Below are 25,637 nucleotides of genomic sequence, written 5' to 3' on the forward strand. Positions count from 1 at the left end.
ATGTGTTTCCTGCAGCGGCTAATTGATACTAGCTGAGTAATTCAGTATACTATATAATCCAGCTTTTACCAAAATATGTAAATGACTTGAGGGAGGATTTACTGTCTGTGCCCTTGCTGGGGAGTGGAGCAAAAAACTGAATGTAGGTCACTGGTGGGGAGTTTTCCATAATTTCCTATTCAGCCTTCACAGCCTTCACTGGGGTAAGCTGCTGTTCAAAACTCACAGTGTGGTTTAAAGTGTCAAGCGGAGAGGCTGTTGATTTCATAGTGATTCAGTGCTACATTATGTAGCTTTTTCCTCCCCCAGTGCTAGGTAAAAAGAGAGTAATTTTCCTGAGTGGAATAAAGCATAGCAGTAGCTGTAGGCCCTCTGGCTGACGTGCCTGAATATACCTTCAGTGTTGCTTGGGGAGATGACTAGGAGTAACATCACCCAGCACCTTGCAGGATGTGACCCATGAAGATTTGCAAAGTAAAACATGGCATTTGGAAAGGAAACAATGCCAAGCTTGTGGCAGCCATTGTCTAAAGAGATGGCTCTACTTGTCTAAATATTATTCCTATCAAAGTCCTGATAAGAGGTTGTAGTTTGCATGTGGTGTAATGATGCCATACAATATATTCTTGTCTTCAAAAGCTGTCCCTTCAAAAGCAGCAGAACAAAGAGTGAGACTAAATTTCTTTATATATATATATATATATTTTTTTTTTAACCTTCAAGTTTTCTTTTAAACACTTTCCTTACTTGCATAGGTAAGGAATTGGAAAATTCATAGCTGTTTGAAACAATTGGCCAGCTAGGAATAGCTGTGCATGTTTTTCTTGAGATCACTTTTTTTGCATTAAAGATACTTACTTGGCTGTTGCGATTTCTGATAATTTTATCTTATCTCTTGGTCGCCATAGATTTATTTGAAAAGTACAATATATATACATCTCTTGAGATTTAAGCACTTGAGTATATGGCAGCCTCTCTTACAACTTATTCTGGTATACTAAATATTGTTGAGTTATGTATTTCTGGATTTATTTTGAGACTGAGTTTTAATGTCTTTTATTTGGGGAGAGGGAGAGCCTCCCTTAGAGTTTTTCAACTATCTAAAGAGAAAGGTTAGACAACTTGAGTACTCTACATAGTGGATGGACAGAGACCGTCTGTGTGTTCTGTGAGAAATGATCAGAGTGTTGCAAACAAGCTTTGTTATGAGACTTGAAGTATTAGCTCAGAGACATTAATGAAAGTTCTCAAACCACTGAATTAGAAATGTTGTTGTACTGTTTTCAAAGTGGTGAGGTCTACATTTTTGTGTATGCTAACTTGAAGGCTGGATGTAGACTAGATATAAGATGGTTTTTCTCAGTTGCATATTTTGTGGCAAAAAAATGCTTGTTTAAAGCATGATTGTACCTTAATTAGAAAACAAACAGGTTTTTTCTGGCCAATTTAGTACAAGGCTGCTTTAAATTAGGATAAATATTTTTTATTTAGATTAATATTATTAAAATACTTTAGCATGTGGTTTGTGATTGGAAAAAGTGGATTCTAGACCAGGCATCTGATTTTAAATAAATAAAAGTCCCAATACTGTCTCACTTTCTACAGACATTTCCTGATAAAATTAAACAAAATGGAGTAAGAATTATATTTTTTTTCAGAACATAGGAAAGACAAAGTAATTTTCCTATATTTATCAAGCGTTAGATAATAGGATCCAAAACTTAGTGAAAGAGCTGAAATACTAGAAATTTAAGCGTAACATGTCTTCAGTTTTCAACTTTTACAGAGTAATTTACATTTGCATTTTGTTTTTTTGATGGAGATTTGCCACCCACAGATGGGCGGCATAAATTTGGAATCAGTAGGAGCCACAAACCAAACTGATTTTAAATCTTGCCTTTGTATGTATTATTAATTAGATTAACCATTGGTTCAGCTGTGCTAAGCATTCTGATGCTGGATGAGGAGTTAAATAGGAGTGCATGAGAAAATTTCTATTCAAATTGTAGAACTTTTAGATATTTCTTTATGTCTGTTTCCCTTGTGGAAGCGAGTAGTCCACCTATGGCTTGAGTAGACTCCTAAACACTAGGAAAAGGTGCTACTTAGAAACTTCACATAACAAAGCAATAATGATACCAAGTAGCAGTGCATGTCTCCCCCATGGTACAAGTTCAGAAGTATGGGGTATGTACAGGAGAATATGTTTTCATGCTTTAATGTTTATAGCTTCGCTGGGATTTCTTAAAATTAGTTGGTTTTGAAGTTATATAGACCTCATTTTATTGGTCCATGTTAAAGTGAAAAGGAAGAGAGATGAGCGATGAGATACAAGAAGGTGGTGAAGTGGTAAAGTACAGACAGCAGACTGCTCTGACCACTCACTCGCCGCAGGCTCTGGACTGCAGAGCTGTCAGTTCCTTCCTCCATGCTTGGCTTTTGGTGCTGGCCTGTGTTCTCCCTTGCTCTATCGAGATTTACACCTAAAGAACATAATCTGTATGATCATTTCTACTTAATTATGCTCTCATCAGATAATGCTTAAACTCGTTTTCCCTGGTTAGTTACTGTTTGCTCTTCCTTGCTGCCTTGTCTCTTTTGCTGCCTTCATCCTTTGCCTCTCTCATCACTTTGCTTTGCAGTCAGGTGTATGTCCCTCTCCCTACAGTGCTTCTTGGGCCTTTTCCATTTCTGCATTTCAGGTTTGTTTCTGTAGTTTTGTTTTGTCCCTTGTTTTTTTGCCAGGAGACCGGTCTTGTTATTCCTGTGTGTATTTAAATACACCTCCAAATTTTTCTGCCTGCTAGGCAAGTGCTCGCTACTTGCAAGAAGAGAACTATAGCTTATTGGAAATCCTGCAATTCAACTTCTTTTCCTTTTATACGTTTGTTACAAGTTGAATATGAGGGTCTCTGCTCTCGTTTGGTCATGTAAAGAAGAAATTTTCAAGTGTGGTTTTGTTTACTTCCTCTTGCATCTGAATCAGACTATATTCTTATATGTTGAATAGCACACACTGAGACCATTTTTCAGTGTTGTCTGGCACCAGCAACCCCCTAGAAAGGAAAAAGAATTCTTAGCACTGATGTTCTGATAAAGTTTTATTTCCTCTGTCTAAACTGAAAAATCCCCAAAACTCTTCAAATGAAACTGCAAAGAAGGAACTTGCAATTTCAACACAAATTGTTCAATAAAATTATTATAAAATTTTAGAATTTGCAAGCCACAAAATATGTTTTCATTTACTTGGAATGACTCAAAATGATGTTTAAACTCTAAGCTGTAAATTTTTCTTAGAGCCATGTTTTCCTCTCTTAATTTTAAAAAAAGTTATCATTAAAAAATAGTCAGTGTGGTATGCAATAGAGGGGTGTTTAGAAGAGATCATTCATGTACTGGTGTCTGTAACAAATATTGATCAATGCATGCATATATGAACTGCTGTGATCTCTCAAGAGGTCAGAAACTTGGACTTATACCAGATTTAGTTTTCCCGAGTTTCTCAGAGTTAATCTGTCAAACTCTAAGATGCAGTAACAGATTCCTCATTTAAAATTGAATTAGAAAACATTGAATCTGAGAGGAGGGTTTAGCTTTCTATTTCTAATCAAATCAGTACTCACAAATGTGACTGTGAAAACTACTACTGGTGTTTGAATACAGAAAACAAGGCTTGTGTCATAGAAAATAAGGCAATAAAAAACACCTGATTGATGACACTTTTAAGAAGCCTAGGTTGTGAACTCCAGAAGCCCATCAAGATCTTTCCAGAGGAAATGCTACATAGAAATAGGAAGAGAGTTTTCTGCCAGTGCACACCTCTGGGTTGAACAGAGAGTACAGCGCAAGGCGGGGAAGTACAGCCTGCTCTATGGTGTGTTCCTGCTTTTATGGTGCATTTTTGCTTGTGTGTGTGTTTGCAGAAGCAGAGACTCCATGTAGTGCTGGCAGTCTGAGTTGTCTGAGACATATAAAGGAAAAAAGGCATATAAAGGCAGAGGAGGGGAAATCTGAGACATTGTTAATGATGTACTAACTTTTTAAGTGTAAAACTTGGATGTGGAGTTGAGCTGCAAGGCCATTGCAGTGACTCGAGTTAACTTGCATTCTCCGTTTGCATGGAGAAGGCCACAGCTTGAGCTTTGGGGCCAAGTTCCCCAAGTTACGATGGAAAGAAGACCCTGGCTTTTTTCACTCGCGCTGCTGGTATGAGTGCGTTCTGCTGCGGCTGCTCCCCACAGCAAGGGCTGTCATTCTCTGTGCCACTCTTACTGCTGTTTTGTCCACTAGCAAGTGTCTGGGCAGCGCTGCGAGACAGGAGGCGCTCAGGAGGGTCTCATCAAGTTTATGTGTGCCACTCTTCAGGGCTAATACACTTTCAAATCTCTGCCTAGTTCAGGGGGGACAAAGAATTTGGATGCTGATGTATTGGTTTGTTTAAGCTGGGCATCTGCGCCTAAAACATGGGTACAGTTTGATGCTAAAAGACAGGTCTTCAGCTCCTACTGTTGGAGTAGGCGGATTATGTGGAAGTAAGGCACCTAGGAATGTAGTCTGGATGTTCTTGGTTATGGCTAAGAGAAAAGATGTGCCTTATTTAGGAGTGTGAGTAACAGTGAGTATAAGCTTTCTTCTTCTTAGAGATATTTTTCTGGGAGGCATGAAAGATGCCTTACCGCATTACTCTGTTGGGAAAGAAAATCCAAAATGTTATTTTCCAAGTCGTTTCCCAGAAATGGGAAGTGAAGATGAATCCCGGTGCTGTTTTAGAGGCAGCTGTTTCCACAAGCATTAGAGAGAAAGCATGGCTTTTGCCAAGTAAAAATAACATAAGCTCACATAGTTGAGATTTTTTTTTTTATGCCAAGTCATGACAGTATTTTGAAAACTTTTTCAGTCCCCTAATATAATGAAAAATATACTTATTAATAGGTAGTAGCTAGTAGATGAAGCTACTCAACTAAACTTACTAATATTAGATCTTGTTCTGCCATTTGTGTGCACGTTGAAAACAATTTGCTCGGACACAGTTGAATTGGTCATTCATGTAGGTATCGTGTCAAAGTCACTTGTGTTTCCTTGCATGTTTGCAAGTGCAGAGCTCTGGGTATGGACGCGAATTCAACTATAAACTTGTTTCATAATGTTAGGTAATATGTTAAAAGGAAGGCCAGCATTCTCAAATCAGTGTTGTGACTTGGTACCATTGTATCAAAGCTGCTTGGCTGGTAGAAAAGAATGTGTCTGACAGAGTCCATCAGGCCTCACGATGGTTTTAAATTGATCCACATTAGTTGACTTGACAGACTAAATTCTTAAGGGAAAAATCCCCTTGCTCTGAAGCTTCTCACAGCCAGAGGAACCTTGAGTTAGCAAGGCAGTGAATCCTGTCAGAAGCCCTTTTTCCTTGCCTGCTCTGTTGGATGTTAATAAGTTGTAGTAGGCTTCTGAAGCTGGAGGCAGTGTTGTGCATGTTAGTAAGTACATCTGTAATCAAAAATTCACCAAAAAATAAAACTTGTATTGCAGTAGCCTGGCCTCTTTGCTACATATGTATCACTAAATTTTGACCAAGAACCAGACCTTCATCTTAATAGAAAATAAGTAGTTATCATTTGTTGTAACGCAGGTCATAAAAGCTTTCCTCCATAGTCTACAGTACAAGTGATACCAAAAAGCATTGTATGAGTGGTTTAAATGGTTGTGTTATTTTTGAACAGCAGTAATTAAAACTTCTCAAAAGTGAAATCTAACTTTAGAACAAACGCTGTACCTTGTACGAAGCTGATCCACTAACTCACAAAATCTATGTTGTGTGTTCTGTGCACGTTTTAGGTACCTCAGCTACAGCAACAGACTAGCAGTGTTAATATAGCTAATGAAGAATATTGATACATTGATATTTTTGTTGCTTTTTCTGGAAAACATGAAGCATCTTTTTTGGAAACAAATTACCATTGAGGGAACTGTGACTTTCTTGTATATTTCATTTGCTTTTCAGGTTTGGTTTCAGTTTTCTTATTTTGTTTTCTAGTTTTTGAGATGTTTTGTCATCTCAAACCTCTTCAGAAGCTGACAACATTACTTTCCTAGAATGAGATTGCTCCTCTTCCTCCATTGCCTCACCCTCCCTCTTTCAACTTCCTTTCTCACATCTTTCTCCTGTTGGCATTTTCATCTTTCCCAAAACTCCTCTCTTTCCAAACCCTCCAACTTCACTGAAGTCTGAAGATTACATTTCATACACCTGCCTCAGTTAAGCTTTGCTTTATTTCACTGTTTTCGATGCTGTCTCATCCTTGAAGCTACTATTTTTGGTATGAGTGCAGCAAGGGAGTTTCTGTGCTGTTAGAAATATCTGTGAGCAGTAAAATTAGGGCTTGCCAAGTAAAAGGGAGATATATTGAGGGACACAATTTTAAGAAACATTGCAGTTAGTGTGGGAGCACTAATGTTTAACAGCTTTGTAATTTTGGCATTGAGGCTATTTCAGTCGCTTTGTTTAGCATTCATCAACTTGTGTTTGTTTTAAGAGATCTCTGGTTTAGACTTGAAATTTGAGATAAAAAATGGATAAAGTAGAGGTGTAACTCAAGTTAGGTTGCTGCTGGACATGGACTACAACTTCAAAACATTTGCTCCCAACCTGTGCTTATAGTGAAGCTTGTGAATTTTGCAGCTGACCTGAAGAAAGGTTTAGATATTTGAAAATCTTTATTTTTTTATTTTTATTTTTTTCTCCCAGGGCAGCTGACCCATGAAAATTTAACATTCTTTACCACAAGCATTGCCTTTCAATGAGACCATAATATCCATGACAAACTGCTAGGACGATATCGGTATCACATAAGGTTTATCTTTCATATTGTATGGTTGGTTGATTGCAATATATTTTTTCCCTCCAATTTTATCTCCATAAGCACTTTGTGCTTTGACTGCAAAAGAGGTGGATATTGTGTTTGGTTTTGTCACACCGTCTTTGACTGAAATGCCCAACTCGGTTCATGTGAAGAGCTTCATTGAACTTGTGTGCTACTGATGTTTTTGTCATGAATAATTAGGGCTGAAGTTGGCCATAGATGACGTTTCATAACCTGTTACCAATCTGGGATGTGTTCAGTCCTGTACCCTTTCACAAATGCTTTTAAGTACAATTTCAGACAAAATATTTGGAAATGCCTATAAACCCTATTGGGTAAAAGTGAGGTATAGTCCTATGTACTCTAAGAGGCAATATTAATGTCAAAAGTTACTGCCTCTCCTTTGCTCTTCTCCCTTTGTCATGCCAGCATACCTGTTGGTGTGGCTGAGCTGGGAAACAAGCAGAGGAGCTATCTGCCCTTCAGAATAACATTTTAAGAAATCTGTCCCTCCCTTTCTCTCTGCATATTAATTCTCTGATGTAATTTATGACACGACCATGCTAACAATTTGGGTTAGCACAGCTAAGACAGCAGCAAGCTGAATTGTAGGGCAGAAACAAATGGATGAAGAGCACAAGGCAGAGGAGAGAAATTTCTGAAGTCAACGGTGCTCATGAAATTTCAAGAGACATCTTAATATTAAATATTACTAAATGGCTTGTTAGGTATCTGTGGTATGCACTTATTTATCACATATCTACGTCTACAGTACATAGTATGATCCCTATCACGTACTTGAAGAACTCAAAATCTACTTTTAAACCTGCAGACAAGTGAAAACTGAAGAACAAGTCTCTAGGAAGGATGTCTCTTATAAGCCACTTAACATTATTAGATATATTATAAAGAAATTTGATTCCTCTCTGCAGCTGAAGTCTGGTGCTGTAATTCTTAGATGAGTTATGGATATGTTGGCAGCTGTGCGTCTTCAGATATTGATACAACAGAAGAATAAAGCATTCTTCAAAATAGTACTCAAAGCTTTTTATTCCTGTAAGAGAAATTGAGTGCACGAAACTCCACAGTTGTATTGGAGCCTCCATGAATAAAGCCTCCCCCCCTCATCATGACAGGAATAGTTAAAGCAAATATTGTTTTCCTTAACTAGAGATGGCAAGTCATTGAGCGTACAGTGGCTAAGAAGTACCTCTATTTTATACCTGGTGTGGGGGGGGAGGACTTGGGATGGAATGGATCAGGGATGTAAAGTTGTTATGAGATCTGGCTCTGTTTTTTAAAAGTATGAGCATAACATCTAATATGATGTTATGCCTGGTACTGAGGCGAGGAATTTTTGGTCTTCTACACTCGTGTTCAAATACTTTTTTATTTGTTTTGCTTGTATTCATATACTTCAGTGTTTTATAATGCTAATAGGTGCATGGCTTGGGAAAAAAACATTGACCTAAATAGGTGTGTGTTTCAGATAAAAATCAAAATTCAAAAAAAGTATTAATTTTAAATGAAGTGTCTATTTGTCTGTTTTCTGTCTTCTAACTGATCTTATAGATGGTAAGCTCTCTGAGGCCTGGCTGGCTTAATTTTGTCATAGGCAGCATAAGGACAGCATCAGTGTCAGTGCGCAAAGAAGGATGTGATGTCAGTCAGACACTGACTAGCACGGAGGTTGTATTTTGTAGGTTATCATAATTTCGTACAAATATACTATAAACATAAAAAAAAGAGAGGAATCCCACTTTCCCTTGGTTCTGCAGTGGCATTTTGGAAGTGCAGTACTCTCTCTGAGGGGAAAGATATATACATAGATAATATTACAACATGCAAGCTCCTGCATGTTGAAGGGAACAAAGCAAGAGAATAATGAAACAGTAGCAAATAAAATTAGCAAGTTAGTTTCTCTCATTCATTTTGTAATTTTCAGTGTAAGGCTCCAGCTCAAGGTGAATTAGGTCAAACATAATGAGAACATAAATCTCACTTTGTATTTTCTTTCACTACAGTAGTGTATTTATGTGGGTTTTTTTAATCTAAATGAACAGATGATTACAGAGAAAACCAAACTACTTCTCTTCTCAGGTTTCTAGAGTAGAAGTTAATAGTATTGCCATTCCCGTTGCAGGATGTCTTCTTAAGTATAATTTTTTATCCTGTATCAAAGATGATGATTTTTAAAATAATAGTGGAAGACAGTGAGAGTAAAAGTCAGTTATGCCGTACTGTGTACCTTTTTGTAGTCTGCAAGGTGAGTTTTCCAATGGACTGATCCAATCCCTTGTCTCTTCTGGTACAAAAGAGAGATCTCTAGAGCATGAGGCTTGAAGATAGCCTTGGGCTTTTCTAAGCCACTGTGAGCGAGTTGGCGGGTAATTGCATCAAAGAGGTCAATTCCCTTTGCACTGCCCACTGTAGCAGGGGAAATTTTTTTTTCTTGCAGAGAATGAGGGGACATATGGTATGTGTTTACCTCTAACAAATATCCTTATCTTCGGTGGTTGTGTACTGCCCTAAATTAATTTCATGGTTCAAGTGTGACTTGGTACCGTTCAGCAAAGCCACACTGTGGTTGAATTTATAGTCAATGGTTAAAGTAAATCCAGTAAAGGGGGAGGTGTGGTAGTGACCGGTTAACTCAAACAGGAAGAGAAAGATCTTCCTCTGTTTTTAGAAGAAGAGAGGAAGAAAAGCTCCTTTGCGCAGTCTCCTCCAAATATCCTTCTTGCTAATGTAAAAATTGACAAGGTATAAGTGTAAATATTAAAGTGAAATAATGCAGTGGGAGCGAAGAAATCACATGTCACTTAAACTCCGGGATGAATACCTAAAATGATATTTGAGGTGTAATCAATAATGAATATGAAAGCACTTTTCTCCTTCTAAAACATTTGTATGCTAATTTTAAACATCTAAGGTCATGAACATCCAAAACGTATACATAGTGTACAGACTGGTGGTTGCTGTTCACTGAATTTCACTGAATTTCACTGAATTTCACTGAATTTCACTGAATTTCACTGAATTTCACTGAATTTCACTGAATTTCACTGAATTTCACTGAATTTCACTGAATTTCACTGAATTTCACTGAATTTCACTGAATTTCACTGAATTTCACTGAATTTCACTGAATTTCACTGAATTTCACTGAATTTCACTGAATTTCACTGAATTTCACTGAATTTCACTGAATTTCACTGAATTTCACTGAATTTCACTGAATTTCACTGAATTTCACTGAATTTCACTGAATTTCACTGAATTTCACTGAATTTCACTGAATTTTTTAGAGTTGGAAGGGACCATAACAAAGATCATCTAGTCCAACTCCCCTGCCGAAGCAGGATTGCCCAGAGCATGTTACTCAGGATTGCATCCAGGCGGGTCTTGAAAATCTCCAAAGAAGGGGACTCCACAACCCCCCTGGGCAGCCTGTTCCAGTGCTCTGTCACCCTCACCGTAAAGAAGTTTCTTCTCATATTTGAGTGGAACCTCCTATGTTCCAGCTTGTGCCCATTGCCCCTTGTCCTGTCACTGGGAACCACTGAAAAGAGCCTGGCTCCCTCCTCCTTCAACCCACCCTTCAGATACTTATAAGCATTGATAAGGTCTCCCCTCAAGAGAGGTTTTCTTGCTTGTTCTTTTCCAACGTGTGAAAATAGTCTTTTGAAGTCTGTTAAAAGAAAATGGCAAAAGAAATGTAACTTTGCAAAACACACACCACTGATTTATGTCCATTCCTATTAAAAAAAAATACATTCTGTTCAAAGTTTGAACACCTTTGATAATCTCACTGTTAGGCCATTAGGCTTTTAAAATGGATGCTTACATTTAAGAAAAAAATCAAGATTACAGTAAAATGTGCTGTTTAAAATGCAAGGAAAAAAAGCTATTTTGTCCTTGATTATTTTGTGTTATGACCCATATAAAATATGGTAAAAAATTGTGGTATCATCAGTAAGAGTGTTTACAAAGCATAGAAAGTGAGCGCTTGATCAAAGTTGAATACAGTTTAAAATGATGTTTGTAAGTATAAGTTTTCCTTCTCAAGTTTATTAGGAAGGGAACTGGAATGATTTAATAGCAGCTAAGTTTGCGGTAGTGGCCTAAGCTTATCCTTTTATATTTCTTTGCCCTTCATGCAAAACCTGTAATGTAATAATGCATCAGAAAGGACAAAATCCTATTTTATTCTGTCTTTCACAAGGATAGTATGCTTGAAGGCAGTCTGCACTAATGCTATTAGCTGCAGTGTGCAAGTGCTCTGTTTCTATCACAGCAGTGCCTGAAGTAAGGTTGTCATTCTTTAAGCAACAGCTTAAACCGGAAACCCAAAGCAAACCCAAACCTAACCTCCCTGAAGGCATGGTGAGGGCTGGGAGGTATTCATAGAACCAAAACCACAAGCTACAGACAGGAAACGGCTGCTAAAACTCCCTCCCCCTGTGATTCCTTTGGTGTCTCAGCCTTTTGGACAAAATGAACCAAGAGATGAACAGGACTGTGCCGCTTGTGCAATTTGGACTTTCTCAGTTCCTTGTAAGAGCAGAACTGTCTAGGGAAGCTTTCATGCTTTTGGACTAGGCTCATTACTGACCTGAAGTTTGGAAAAATGGGTTTTTAAGCACAACTTCTGTATAATATGTATACATTTCTGACCATAATTGGATACCAATTATGAAAAACTTGCTCGTTACAGTCCTAATAATACGGCATTGAGTCTTACGGGTTCCTGGACAGCATTCAGTTTTGCCTCCCTCTCTCTCTCTCTCTCTTTTATTTTTGGGTAAGTAATGTTTAGGAGTTGTGCGTGCAGTCCCACATAGTTACATCTGCCTGTCCCACTGTTCCAGTTCAGGAGTTTGTGTGATCAGCCCTATCACTCCCTATAAAAGGAAGGAAATGTTAAAAATGTTCAGTGTGTGAAAAGGGGGAAGGAGGAGTTTGGTTAGGGAGGGGTCCAACCTGCCCTTTGCTATTGTTGGAAACTGCAGTTATGCTTTTATTTTAACTACTGTTCTAGAGAAAAATGCTATAGATTGTTTATATGTGTAATCTAAACATATGACATCAAGTGTTGCTTGGTATAATTTAGAGATGTGAAAAGAAAACACCAACAGAACTCTTCAGTTTTGGATATTTCTATGTCAGATGTTTTATTTTTACTAAAAGGGGAAAATATACCCAGCCTTAACCCATCCTTTTGGACATCTGGTCATCTGTGCTCTTATATCTCCCAGAGTGTGTGTTTTTTTTTTTTTTTTTTCTTTTTAAATTATTTTCTTCTGTGTCTCTGGCTCTGCTTGCCTTCCTGGTGCCAAACTACCCTCCTCCCAACCTCCCCTCTCCTTACAAGGATTTGGAGCAAATCTTACAGCTTTTATAGTTGTTGATTCCCCAGGGCTTTTGGAGTCCCAGTAGTTTGCATCTCTCTAGTTAGCTTATCTACAAACAGAAACAGGCAACACCCAGGAGGTTTTTTGTCTTGGATGTTTTTTTTTTTTAAGTCTGGAGAAGGACTTTTCTGCCACTTTATAGGTGAAGACACTGTGGAGACACTGGAGAAAATGGATGCAAGATGAGTCTTCTCTCGGGCAATGCATGCATGGTACCCCCTGCATGGGAAAGAGCAGAGGTTTGCCTGGAGCCAGCCAGCAGCACCTCTCAGGTCTCCTCTCGCAGCTAGGAGCTGGGGCTCTGTGCTCAGAGGAAACGCGCATGACTGCCAAAACCAGCTTTTACAGCAGTCACTTTACCCTTGCTGCCTCTGCATAAAAGCATTTGGCACCTGGGTTCAAACTGTTTTTCGGAGTTGCTGGCAGGCTCATGTCAGTCACAAAAAAACTTGGCTCAGGGTTGTGCATTTCCCTGCGATGGTTCCCTGGGACAGTTGGGCTATTTTCCTTATCTGCTGCTACGCCAGTACTAAGCCTTGATGGGAAAGAAGGATGGAGTAGTCATCAGGTGTATTTCCTGAGGATATAGCTCAGTGGAAGTGGAAGAATGGACATAGATGACAAGAGATGTCAGAATTGGGGTAGCTGAAGGCAATGTCTGTGAGGAAAAAGGCAGCATCCCACAGCTGGTGATTACTCACTCCCGTGGAAAGTAAATTTATGACTTTCCTTTGGATTGCAGCTGTCAGTGCTCTACACCTAAAGCCTGGATTTCATTAGTTGAATGACATGAAAATCAGTATTCAGCTATACGTAAAGCTTTGTGTAACAAAACCAGGCTATTACATTTCTACCTGCTGGAGGTCTGCAGACTTTTGTGTTCCTAAGGAAATGTTGGTGTGGGTGCCAAGGTTATAAATTGGCTTTCACAGGTTTGTGTCTGTATGACTTCGACACTTAAATGTATGTCGTAGCAGTATTTAGTAGAGGTATATTTCTATAGCTGGTATTTGAAATTTGCTGTTAGTTTTTAAGGGCCTGTTAGAGGTGCCATTATGTGAAACAAAGGGTTTGCTTTTAGGCCATCTCTCTCTCTCTTTTTCTTTTCTTTTTAATGGATTTTCATTCATTCTGCTGTTTTTGAAGAGCCCTTATCCTTTCTCCTTCCCTAGAGGCTTGTGGTTTGATTAAAGCTAACCTGAACCAACACAGAGTACCAACACAATACTAGAACAAGGCAGTTGGAGACAAAATGCTTGTGAGACCCCAACTGGAGTATTGTGTCCAGCTTTGGAGTCCTCAACACAGGAAGGACATGGACCTGTTGGAATGGGTCCAGCAGAGGGCCACGAAGATGATCAGAGGGCTGGAGCACCTCTCCTATGAAGACAGGCTGAGAGAGCTGGGGTTGTTCAGCCTGGAGAAGAGAAGGCTCCGGGGAGACCTCATAGCAGCTTTCCAATATCTGAAGGGAGCCTACAGGAGAGCCAGAGGGGGACTCTTTGTCAGGAGATCTAGTGACAGGACAAGGGGTAATGGTTTTAAATTGGAAGAGGGGAGATTTAGATTAGATACCAGAAAGAAATTCTTTACTGTGAGGGTGCTGAGGCACTGGAACAGGTTGCCCAGGGAAGCTGTGGCTGCCCCATCCCTGGAAGTGTTTAAGGCCAGGCTGGATGGGGCTTTGAGCAACCTGCTCTGGTGGGAGTTGTCCCTGCCCATGGCAGGGGGGTTGGAACTCGATGATCTTTAAGGTCCCTTCCAACGCTAACCATTCTATGATTCTAAAATGTTCAATTTAACTTAGGAACACCCTTTACTTAGAATAATATGCTCATTAGATCAGCAGCTGTGTAATCTCCCTGGAGTTGTCTAGCTATGTGTCCTTTTTTGCATCTGTCAGCCAAGTTAAATGCAAATGTAAATGTAACAGTTCCTTAGTGGTCTTTTGGTTCAAAAGTTAATGATGGATTGCAGTAAAATATTAAGATATGTTTACCCCTCCCCCTCTTCTGTACCAAATGAAGTACTGATCCATGGTTGTCCAGGGCCTGCTAAACTGCAAAGTAGCAGATAATAAACCTTTCCTTATTATGAGTAATTTGAGAATATATTTGTGTATAACAATTTCATCTTATCTTTGAATAACAGGGATGTAAAATGATGATTTCTCCCCCCCCCTTCAATCTGATGTATGAGTCAAAACAGCTTAACTAAAAGCATTGTGGGCATGAGTAGCAGTTTTGGCTTTGAAGTATTGTGGATAATAAGACATTTGGAATTGGCCTTGTAAGAGCCATACCCTAGTGATGCAGATTGTATGTGTCTTTGCTTTCTCTAGGAACATTGGATTTCCACTTGGATTAGCTTTTTGTTTTTCATAGTCTGCTCAGAGCTCTGGGCAGTGTGTGTATATATCCAGATAATGAATATGTGCACATACGTATCTCGAGACTCCCTACCTTTCTGTACTCTAAATTTGAGTCTCTAAAAGCTTCTAGGGTGAATTTCTCCTACTAAATTAAACCCTTTGATATCTGTCATATCAAAAGCAGTATGCTCTTCTTTCAATCAAAGTTTTCAAGTTATGAAATGAGGAAAACCACAGAAAGTGTAATGTAATAGTCTAAAGTATGTGTAACCATTTTCTATTCATGGTTTTCTTGCTGATAAATTTTACTTGGAAACCAGTTGGAAGCTTATGTAGAACGGAGTGTAATATTTCTCTTGTATAACATATACCATATTAAATGAGCAAATGCCTTCTTTGCCAATTGAAATTTGAGTGTCCTTGAGATAGGCTTTTGAAGGAATTGATTCTTGAATTACAACTGTTAATTATACTGCAAAAGTGAAGGATGCTAAGATTTTGTCAAGCATGGACAGAAAAGCATCCTTAGTTCTGAATAATAAAATACAGGTATGCTTGCTTCTCTGAGAAAGCAAATTGCAGCTCTGGTAGTTTCCTCTGAGATGGTGGTACCTAAACCAGTCTTATGCAGTCATCAGACTCTCTTTGTGAATAGACCTTAGCTTGAGAGTAGTATTGTTAACAGGTATTATTTTTATATACTATTTATATACTATTTACACTGCTGTACTTTTTATATGCCTGAAAATCAACCACTCAAACAGTACTATTTCAAAGTCAATTGATAAGGGGACATGTTAGTTAGACACGTAATTAAAGCTCTAAAGTTTACTTGAACATAAGAGTGCTCGAGATGACTCCTCCAGCCTAGAGACTGGAATGGAGACAGAGCATAGCCAAGGAGCTTATCAACTCTCCGAAGGATTAATTTTCCTTTATAATTGAAGATTTCCCCCCCCCCCCAAAATTTGACAAAGTAAAATAAGACCTGTTTGGGAAGAAACCCATGTGCATGTATCTAAAAGTAGCGTATAAAAAAGTAGGTTGGTATTGGAAATATTTTTCATTGGGAAATAACTGTTTTATGTTATACTAATCTGTTTCTACTTATCTGCTAAAGAAATTCACTTCAAGGGAAGGGAGTAAAGCTAAGTTTTCAACAAAATACGACACTCAAATACTAAGCTAGATGCCTAGATTTTGCAAAAAAGACTTGATATATAATATGCTTATAAATTCTTGGTGACTTTTACTGTGTCTTAGGAAAACATATTCTGATTTAACTACATACGTGGAAACAACTGCTTTGAAGATGTAACCCACAACTGTGTTTTCCTAGGTTTTTATTGGTGTAAACTATGAAACTGTTGCCATCAATGTTTGTTCATTACTTCGTGTTTTCAGTTTAGGTAAACATCAGAAACATAAATATGGCCCTAGTCCTGACAGCAGCTGTTAATAGCAAGGAAATGTTGCTTGTTTGATGAGACAGTGAATTGCAAAATTATTTACTTCTGTTTCTTCTAAAAGTGGAAAAATACTTTCAAAACATACTTTGTTCTTGAACTGCATGGTTTGTAAGTTCTCTTTTAAGAAAGAATAAAAGAAAATGACCCCCACCAAAATACTTAATGAGGCACATTTTAAACTCAGACACACCACTGCTATGGAAAGAAGTAAAACAGTCCCTCTAGTGTACTGTTGCTGTAAGTATGCATAGGGAGATCTGATGTGATTTACTGAAGAGCATGGCTGCAGGAAGTTACAAAATAATGTTTCAGCAAGGAATATGAAAGTGCTTACATGAATTGGAGAGTCTGACCTACAACAGTAAGTCAAGTGAAACAATAAGTACCAAGCCAAAAAAAATCTGCTTTAAGAGTAATTAATGAAGTATAAAGTTAATGTGTAGCGTGAGACCGTTGCTCTTGCCAGCTGTGCCGTAAACGTGAATGAGGAGCAGAGCCACTCGCTGGGGTGTAGGCTGAGGTACGCTTCCTCTTGCAGGGCCATAGATTTGAATATCATGGCGTATTTTGCATAAACTGGCTATATACTGAAAAACAAACTTGAATGTTCGCATCTTCTTGAAGTGAGTGTAGCTTTGATGTGACTTCTAAAGACTTGCTTAACCTCTGTCTGACAGCATTAGTCAGTGCAAAGGAGCTATATTGAGGCGGGTGCAGGTGGGGCTCCCTTTTATGCCTGAAAATCTCTTGCTAACATCTCTCAATTTCGGGTTCACTGCAGGAGAGTTATTGAGTTTTCCAGTGTGAAGGGGTGTAGTTGTTACAGGATGTTTTGGAATATAAATATTTCTTTTTTCATCTGTGTTTGTTGGCCAGAACATAAATATGAATCTTCACTCACTATCTAGTTTTTGCTGCCTGTTCCTGGTAATAGCATGTGTGCAAAGGCCCTGCAGCCCTTTGAATGTTTGTTTGTTGCAGACCAGAGCCAGCCATGGAAGCCCTGTTGTTCTGGACTTTGTACAAGCAAGGAGTGCTACTTCTGCACTTAAGCTAAGATCCAGTGTAGCCTAGTTCAACGGTACAGGAGCATCTGTCTGAGTCCTTGCTGTGGAAGAGAACTGGGCAATCATTTAGAGTTAAACGGGTAAAACAGATTAAAGCTTTACTGAAAGGATGAGAGCAAGGCAAAAAAAGCACATGAAAAGCATTAAATTGAATGTTATGGACTTTCATGTGTATGGTACACTGTAATTTTGGATTTCAGAATTGCACTGTATTATAGCTTCCCTCACATCAGCTGTATAGGGCTTCAAACTAGGACTGTTCTGAAAAACTCCTGAGTCTTTCTTCATCAGTTGTTGGAAATTGGACATTTTGCTGGGTTTAGTTTGATTGTTTTGATGAATGTCTTTTGAAACTCGATTGTTTTTCTGACAACTCAGCCCATACATAACTGTGACTTTTCCTGCGGACCTAGAAATTCAGGAACTCCTAATGAAGCTCCTGCAGTGTCTCAGAATGAAAGAACGGAAATTTCATGTGGAAGGAGAATCTTTCGTTGCCCCACTTCATGTTGGAGCAAATACATTTACGTGTATGTGATGTTGAAATAGTGTGTTGACCAGAAGAGTTAGTTTCATATATGATTACTTGTGTAACTATAAAATGTAATGTAATAAACGTAATGTAAAATATAATGTGTAATAAAAATCCCAACATTTTCTCAGAATTCTTTAAGGAAACCACAACAGCAAGAAAAAGACCTCTCAGTAGAAGCTTTTCTGTTTCTTGACAGAGTGTGCTTTAATAGGAGCCATCAGTGGGCAAGCATTACCTTTTATTTTGTGGAAGTTTTGTCTGTTTACAGTTACCTATTTTAATCTTAAATACACACTGGGGTGGTTGATGGTCTTAAGTTCTTAATTGTTTTGTTTTGAAATAGAAGAATAGTTCTATAGTTCTGCCCATTACTTTTCCTCTTTTGTGATGCCAGCGTGGCCATGCTTTATTGCATGCTTCTGGAGAATGAAGTGTTTCTCTGAGATACTGACAGCTGTTGTGATGATTACCATTTTCTGAGCGGATTATCCAGTGATCAGTTTTGGATAGAAGTCTGCCCGCTGGCTTCCTAGCATGTTAGTTTGCTCTTCCCTGAAGTGCCAGACCTTTTCCATTCTAAGAGCAGTGAAAATTATTAGTTGTCTTCTGTTGTCTCTAGTCATATAGTTCCTTTCTGTCTTCTTTCCTATGTGTGCATGTTCTCATAAACACTTTTCTGGCTTCCTCAGTGTGTGGTGGTTCTCACCCCTTCTCACCCCTGCTGTTTTTTCTTTTTTCTTCCTTAAATGATGGTTTCACATCAGTTCCTGGAAAAGTTTTTCTATTCTTCTTAATTTATAAGCCTTGCTTTTCTTTGTGTACATATTGATATCTGTAAAATGTAATTTGGTGGTACATTTTGGGAATAACATTTTTTAGTTATCTTCGTAAAATTAATAATTTTGTTTTGTACAGATCTTTTTTGTGTTATCTTGAAGCAACCATAATTAGCTGTGAAGAGTAAGCCATAATTCTACTGGGTTTGATTATGCTAGATAAGTGAGAATTCCTCTAAGGAAAAGGGTTTGTGTGGGTGGAATAGTTTGCAAAAGATTTTCTGTGTGCTGGGAAATAACACGTTGAAACAAGAAAGGGATATTTAGTTCACCAGACTTGCCCCCCTCTGTTTTGATAATCATTAAACCTGTTTTCCTGTGATTTTGCCAATCAATGTTCACCCATCTGTCAGGACAGATGATTTTGCCAGCTGTTGAATTTTCAGTTAAGTTTCCATAGTGTCTTGTCTCATGCAGCTTAGCAGTCCTTGCAGTCCTGCACTGGGATTCTCGCAGGTGTGCAGAGGCAGGTTCTTGTCTGGTACAGAAACCAGAACTTCCCTGCAACAGCAAGACTTTTCAAAGGGGTCTTTTTTCCTTTTTGACCTCCTGACTAATGTGACGTAGTTTTAAATTAACTTCAATCAACTTTTATTCACAATTTCCAAAACTTATTCTAGGCTGTATTGTAGTTCTTCTACTCATAGGGGTATTAATGTGTCAGCACCTTTGATTATGTTCATAGCATATTGATTTGTTTTTATTATTCTTTGACTTTTCTGTAAGGCAAAGCCAGATTTTCTGTGACATGAATTTTCACAGCAGCTTAAATTAACCCGAAGTGTTCCTTTCACAGAAGTAGTATAACTTAGTTGATTCTGAATTTTACTGATCTGTGTATGAGACATGATTCACTCTGGAGGCTTTGTAACTTCAGTCTAGGCTCTGTGGTTGGTGATTTTTCTCTGTGGTTTTTACTTTGTCATTCTCCTGCATAAACATGTCATTGTCCTTCCTTTGAGAGACGTACTTTTAACTCTGTGTTTTATGGTCAGGATAGTCTTGTAATTAGAACTTCAAAAATAAACAATTTTAATTGTAGAGATGATTCCCAAATGCCCATGGAACTTAGAATTGCTATACTGAATTTTTATACTACTGGTAAAAACCTTCTTTGGAGATTTCACTTCAGCCTGATAAGGATTTCAAATTGTAAAGACCCAACTTGAAACTTCTGGGAAGTTCAGGGGAATCTTGTCATTTGAAGTATGGAATTTCAGAGTGTCATTTTGGCTCTTTTTCTCTCTTTAGCAAATCAGACTTGCCAATCTGATAGTGCTCAAAATAAGAGAAAATATTTGTGACAGAGAGGCCATGTGAGGCAGAGTACAAGTTGGTCTTGTATTATTACAGCTGACAGCAAAATAACTCCATGTACTTGACTATATGTACGTGTATTCTACCCTCCCTGATGTTCTCCCTCTCTTATTGTATAACCGTGAGCACTTACAGGAGGTATTTTCTCAGAATGAGATCTTCTAGACTGCTGCCATCTTCTAAAAATAAACAAAGCTTATGGGCTCAAATGTGCAGCTTCTTTACTGTTTGGCTAATAAAAGATTACCTTTCCTTTGTAAGCCAGTCCTGAAGAGGTGGCTTTCTGCTGATTTGGCATTTGGCTCCCTCTTCTGGCCAGTGTTTGGAAAAGCTCAAATTAATTCAGCTTTTCTATCTGGAGCTACAATAGAAAAAAATCTTGTCCGTAAGATAAAATTTGATTACAATTGATTACAATTGCATTCAAGCCCAATTGAAAATTGAATGTCTAGTTTGTGACATATACGACCTAGTTTTAAATCCACTTAAATTGGCTTTTACTTGTGCTAAAACTTTTAAATGAAGAGATTTATCTTTTCTTCTCTTTGTGCTCCCATCACATTCCTCTGTGCACAATACCAGCTGTGGAAGTTCAGTATTTGGCACAGCCAGATTCTGTTTATATCAGTAAAATGGTGTTTATATCAGTGAAATGGTGTTACTGGTAGTTAAAAAATGGAGAACAAAATGTTTTGTTGCTTCTGTTCTACAACTAATCATGGTTTCTGTTTCCTTCTTCTCCAGGTGATAGAAACACTTTCAAAACTTTCTCGCACTCCTATCGCATTAGGCACAGGAATAAGGTATGTTATTGTCCTACTGAATGGTGGGAATAATGCCTCTTGCATGATGTTCTTTGGAAAAGTTGTTAGAGGCAGTATAGGCAATGTCTCCCAGTAAGAACTTCCCTGGTTGTAAACCGAATTGCCCAGTGGAGAGCTAACCAAGGCCCTGGACCTCTGAGGAACTCTGAAGGGTATCTTCTACCTCTGGTTACCCTTACTGAAGTGTCTGAACTACATTTGCAAAATCATCATTCTATGATTTTCACCTTGTGTGAAAAAATGTCCAGTTAGTATTACACAACTTGTATGATAATTGTGACACATAAATTGTAAGTCAGGCTGATGCAGTGCTGATCTATGTAAAGACAAAAGACAAATCTTCTTTCTCCCTTCTAAAAATCAGCAAAACTGCTGAGTTTGTGAGATTCTCATTTTCAAAAAGAAACCAAAAAACCCCAACCAAATCTCACTTCATGAACTATAATTGTGGGCTGTGAGAGTAAGTGAAAAACTTTGTGCTTTAGTGTTCTCTATCTTCTTGAATGGTTTGATTCAGCAGTCTTATCATATATAAATGGATGATGTTTTTAAAACACAGACAAATTTCCGTAGCCAGTCCTGTAGTCCATGTCCTGTGTTAAAAAGTAGTTAATATTCTCAGTTGAAAAACTGACAATGGTGTGTATTAGTAGTGATTTATAACAACCCAGTCCAGTAGGGTTTTTTATTATATTAAATATCAATTCATATATACAAGTCTAAATACATGTATACTGTTCTTCAGAAAAAGAGGGAAAGGTACAAACATGCTAACGTATGGTAATCTTTGTGAAAATTTTAAAACCAAAAAAAGCCCCCACTATGTGATAAGACTAGTGGTGTCTATAATTCATGTTATTTTTCTTTCTATAGGCCCTTCCCTACAGAAGAAAGTGTTGATGATGAAGATGTCTACAAAGGTCTTCCTGATTTAATAGAGTATGTTGTAAATCTTTAGTTAAATTAAAGATTTCGGCTTTCAGTTGCATGCTATTATTTATAATGCTATAGAACACATAGCTTTAATAAGAATGGGATATTTATTTGGTAAGCCATTATGCTGACCAAGAACGATTAATTATGAAAGCTTATCTGAATGATTGTAACACATTTATATATGTAAAGAAGCTTGTTTCATAGAGGGCATTGGTAGCACAGTTAATAATGAATGTGGCTTAAATTTTCTGTCTGTAATATGAGAATGCTTTAGTAGAATTACAGTACCAGTTGTAAGGGATCCAAGGAAATGGTCTTGAACTTGCAAAGAAGATGTGTGTTTGGATCATAATTCAAGTGGGTCATTTCCCAAAGGTCAGTGAAACTCGTTGTGTGAGTGTATTTACCTCTCTGGGTAAGTGTTTGCAGGATCATTAATTATTGCCAATTTTCACATTGGCTTTGAGGTATAAGTAAGATAGACATGAGCATACTGCAGAGTATTGAATGGTAGACTGCTGCTTTATTTTGCAGTCTGGTGAGATAAATACATCTGGGCATAAAAAATTGTCAAGAACAACTACTCTTGTAACCTATTGCGAGGATTTCTCAAGATCCATTAGGAATCATGTTGGACAAGAGCTAGGATTGGAGCTCACTCTGCCAAAGCTCAAAGTTCATCAGTGTTCACCTCACTAGTGCTCATCTGGCTCTATCTTGGCTCTGGCCACGTTATATGTCACTTACTGCAATGTGGTGAAGTAGCTGCTGTTCACACAGTGGATTTGTTTCTTTATTGCCTATAAAGAAGGGAAACCCCACCACAGTTGACATCGCTCAATTTATCACCATCCCTGCAAAGCCCATCCTTGTCTCCTGCAGCTGCGTGGCTGTCGCATAGATAGCTGCTTTTCACTCTGTGTAGCTGAATGTGCAGAAGGTAGGAGTTGCAGACTCCTCTGAGACCTAAGTGGGCTAGAGGTGTTGTCCTTATCTCTTAGATGTGGTGGCATTAGCACTGTTTGAAAATAATATTTCTATCAGTTCTTCAATAGGTATACAAATTCAGTACTGGGAGACAGTCTTCATTTAAAAAAAAAGGTTAACAAATCTTACAAAAGAAATAGAGATTCGTAGCTCTTCTTTTGCATCAGATTACAAATATTACTCACTGAAATTTGATAGTTACATGCTGTCTCAATTGTGGAGCAAGTAAAGAACTACTTTTGTAGTCTTCTGTCTTCATAAGAAACAAAAATACCAGTGAATGATGCAAATGGTTCACGTTTTTTAGTTTCTCTCAAATTAGTAAGTGTATTTGACTGAAATTAATTTAATTATCCCTGACTTCTAAATGGTGTCTAAAGAATTTAGAATGAATTTAAGGCTTTCTGTTGGAAAGAGCTGTAGTAGTTAAATGTTTTGATCCTTAGTCTACCTTTTGCCAGCTTTTGTTCCCTGGAGCGTAGGTGGTAAAATGGAGTGTGTTTGTGCTGCATCTGACACAGCTGCTGGTGTTTAATGTGAAATGCTAGCACAGCATCCCCACTGGTGCAAGCTGAAATGTTAGACTAACCTGGAGCGCATGAGCTTTCTAGCTCTCCTGGGGCATGGTATCTGTTGGAAAGGAATTAATGTGAGCAATTTCTGTCTTCTAACGCTTGCTGACTTTATCCTTCTGATGTCGTCAATTAAAAAAAAAAAAAAACCCAAACACCAAAGCCAAACCAACCAACCAAAACAAAACATATTGAATGAGAAATAAAAAATTCACTTGGTTTCTCTATATAGTCCCGACTACAGACATAGTGATTTTGTTTGGCATTTCCAAGTAGTCCATGTGGCAGCTGTGTTGGTAGCAATTCTCATTTATTTTGATTTCTTTGAAATCATTGGTGTCTGCCAGTAGAACTTCTGATTTCCTCTTCTTAAGTACTGATGATGCACTTACAGAAATGGTTCTCCTTCCTAGTTCTAGTGGACTGATCCTCAACCGTTTCTTTTTACTTTGAAAGATTTCAGTGTTGTCTTCCAACAGTAAAAATCTCAAAATTATCAGTATATCTGATTGAGTCTCTGTATTATTATGACTGGACTATTTTCAATATCTTTTAGAGTTCTTTTGTAGACATACCCTAAAAATGTGGGTGAAAGATATTATGGGCTTGATACAGTCCTAATGCAAACTAGGCAAAACTCCAGCAGGACTGACTCTAATGAAGCTGAATTAGCTGAGTGTAGGGTTGAGCCATGTTGAGCATTGACTTTATGCTGAAGTATTTCTGTAGGCTGAGTTATATGAGGACACTTCTTGTGCATATTTTTTTTGGTTGGTGGTGGTCCTCCTTCCTAGGCAGGAAGGAGACCTGTATCAGTCAGTAAGCTCCTCTTCTCTGAATGTGGTGGGAAAAGGGACGAAGGGAGCAGCTGGACAGTACCTTGTGACAAAACTGTCCTGACAAGCTGCTTTTGGGGCCTGGTTTAGTTCCTGTCTTCAGTGTTGTGTTGATTTTGTACAATTGTATTTTAAATGCATTGAGGAAAGAACATTAATGGACTTAATTTCCCTTAATTAGTTCCTTTCATTAGATAGTTCTATTAATCTGTTTTTTTACTGTAGAAATCTTTTCCTATGAGGAGTGGTCCCTTGCAGAGCTGGTGGTAATTTACCTGTGCTGCACAGCTTTTATTTATTGTCTCTTCCTTTCAGTGAAACTGGTGTTGATGAAGATGAGGAGTTGTATGATTGCGTCTATGGAGAAGATGAAGGTGGGGAGGTTTATGAAGACCTAATGAAAGATGAAGCAGCACAGCAACCTGTATGTTTTCCAATTTCTAGTTTTTTTTGAGCAATAGTAGTTATGTTTTTGAAAGTTAATATTTGTGAAATTATCTCTTTATAGCTAGTTGTACTGAAACTTCACTCATGCTCAGTTGCATCCAGAGCTGTCATGTGCAGTGCATTGTCTCCGGTGTAAGACTTTGTGGGCTGTTTTGGCAAATGGTTGAATGTTAATGTTGTGATTTAACCCCAGCTGTCAGCTTAGGACAGCTGTTTGCGCAGTTCTCCACCTTCCCCCAGAAGGGCAGGGAGAAGAGGGAGAAAAGGAGGGGAAAGGGAAAGGAAAAAAGACTCGTGGGCTGAGATAAAGGCAGTTTAATAGAACACTAACAGAAAGGAAAAATAACAATAAAGAAGACCCAAGTCACTGTCACCACCCAGTAAATTGTTGAACTGGCACTGTCTTGAGCAGTGATCTTGAGTACTGCTTCCCCCAACCTTCTTCCCTGCTGCTAACCCCATTTATATACTGAGCATGACACCTATGGTACAGAATATTCTATTGGCCATTCCATGAGCTTCTATGGGAAAACTGAAAGAAGTCCTTGAAAAATATAAATGTTACCTGGCAACAAGTAAAACAATATGCATTATTAACATTCCTTTCACACCAAATCTGAAACACAGCAACCACTAGAAAAAAAAAAAAAAAAACAAAAACAAACAACTCTATCCCAGCTGAAGCGAGGACAATTAACTATGGTAATTTTTTGAAAGAAATGTAGCTTTTGAATGAAATACAATAATTACTTATTTGTTTAAGTTTGCCAGTTATGAATAATAAGAGTTACAGGCTATTTTAAGAGCAATTAAATTAACTGCTTACTTCAAAGTGTTCCATTTCCAAATTTAAGTTAGAGAAGTGTGAAATGCTGTTGTTTCAGCCATAATTTGGATAACTAATCTTACAGGGACAACTAATAATTGTTTCATACCAATGAAGTTCCTGTTCATTTGACCATGTAGGTTTTATTGATTATTAGGTTGGTCTTACTGAGAATGGGATAAGTAGCTTATTTACTTTGTCATATAAAGGTACTGTGTTCAGTTTCCAAAACTGTCTTAAAAATCTAAACTTGGGAAACAAAATTTACTTGCTAATTGTGAGAAACCCTAACGTACTTGTCTGCCCTTCCTCAGAGCTGTGCTTTCTGAGCTGGAAAATG

At 38.1% G+C, this 25,637-nt stretch overlaps 1 protein-coding gene across 1 annotated transcript in view; it reads left to right on the top strand.

The window, feature by feature from the left end:
• VAV3 (vav guanine nucleotide exchange factor 3) overlaps positions 1 to 25,637 on the top strand; it is a 165,555-nt gene that overhangs the window by 41,731 nt on the left and 98,187 nt on the right. Inside the window, exons 3-5 of the mRNA XM_074152877.1 lie at positions 20,614 to 20,672; positions 21,567 to 21,632; positions 24,340 to 24,448. Of these exons, the coding sequence (XP_074008978.1) occupies positions 20,614 to 20,672; positions 21,567 to 21,632; positions 24,340 to 24,448 (234 nt within the window). The remainder of the gene's footprint in view (positions 1 to 20,613; positions 20,673 to 21,566; positions 21,633 to 24,339; positions 24,449 to 25,637) is intronic.

The sequence above is a fragment of the Numenius arquata genome, chromosome 8 (assembly GCF_964106895.1).
Source record: "Numenius arquata chromosome 8, bNumArq3.hap1.1, whole genome shotgun sequence".
In the NCBI taxonomy this organism is placed as follows: Eukaryota; Metazoa; Chordata; class Aves; order Charadriiformes; family Scolopacidae; genus Numenius; species Numenius arquata.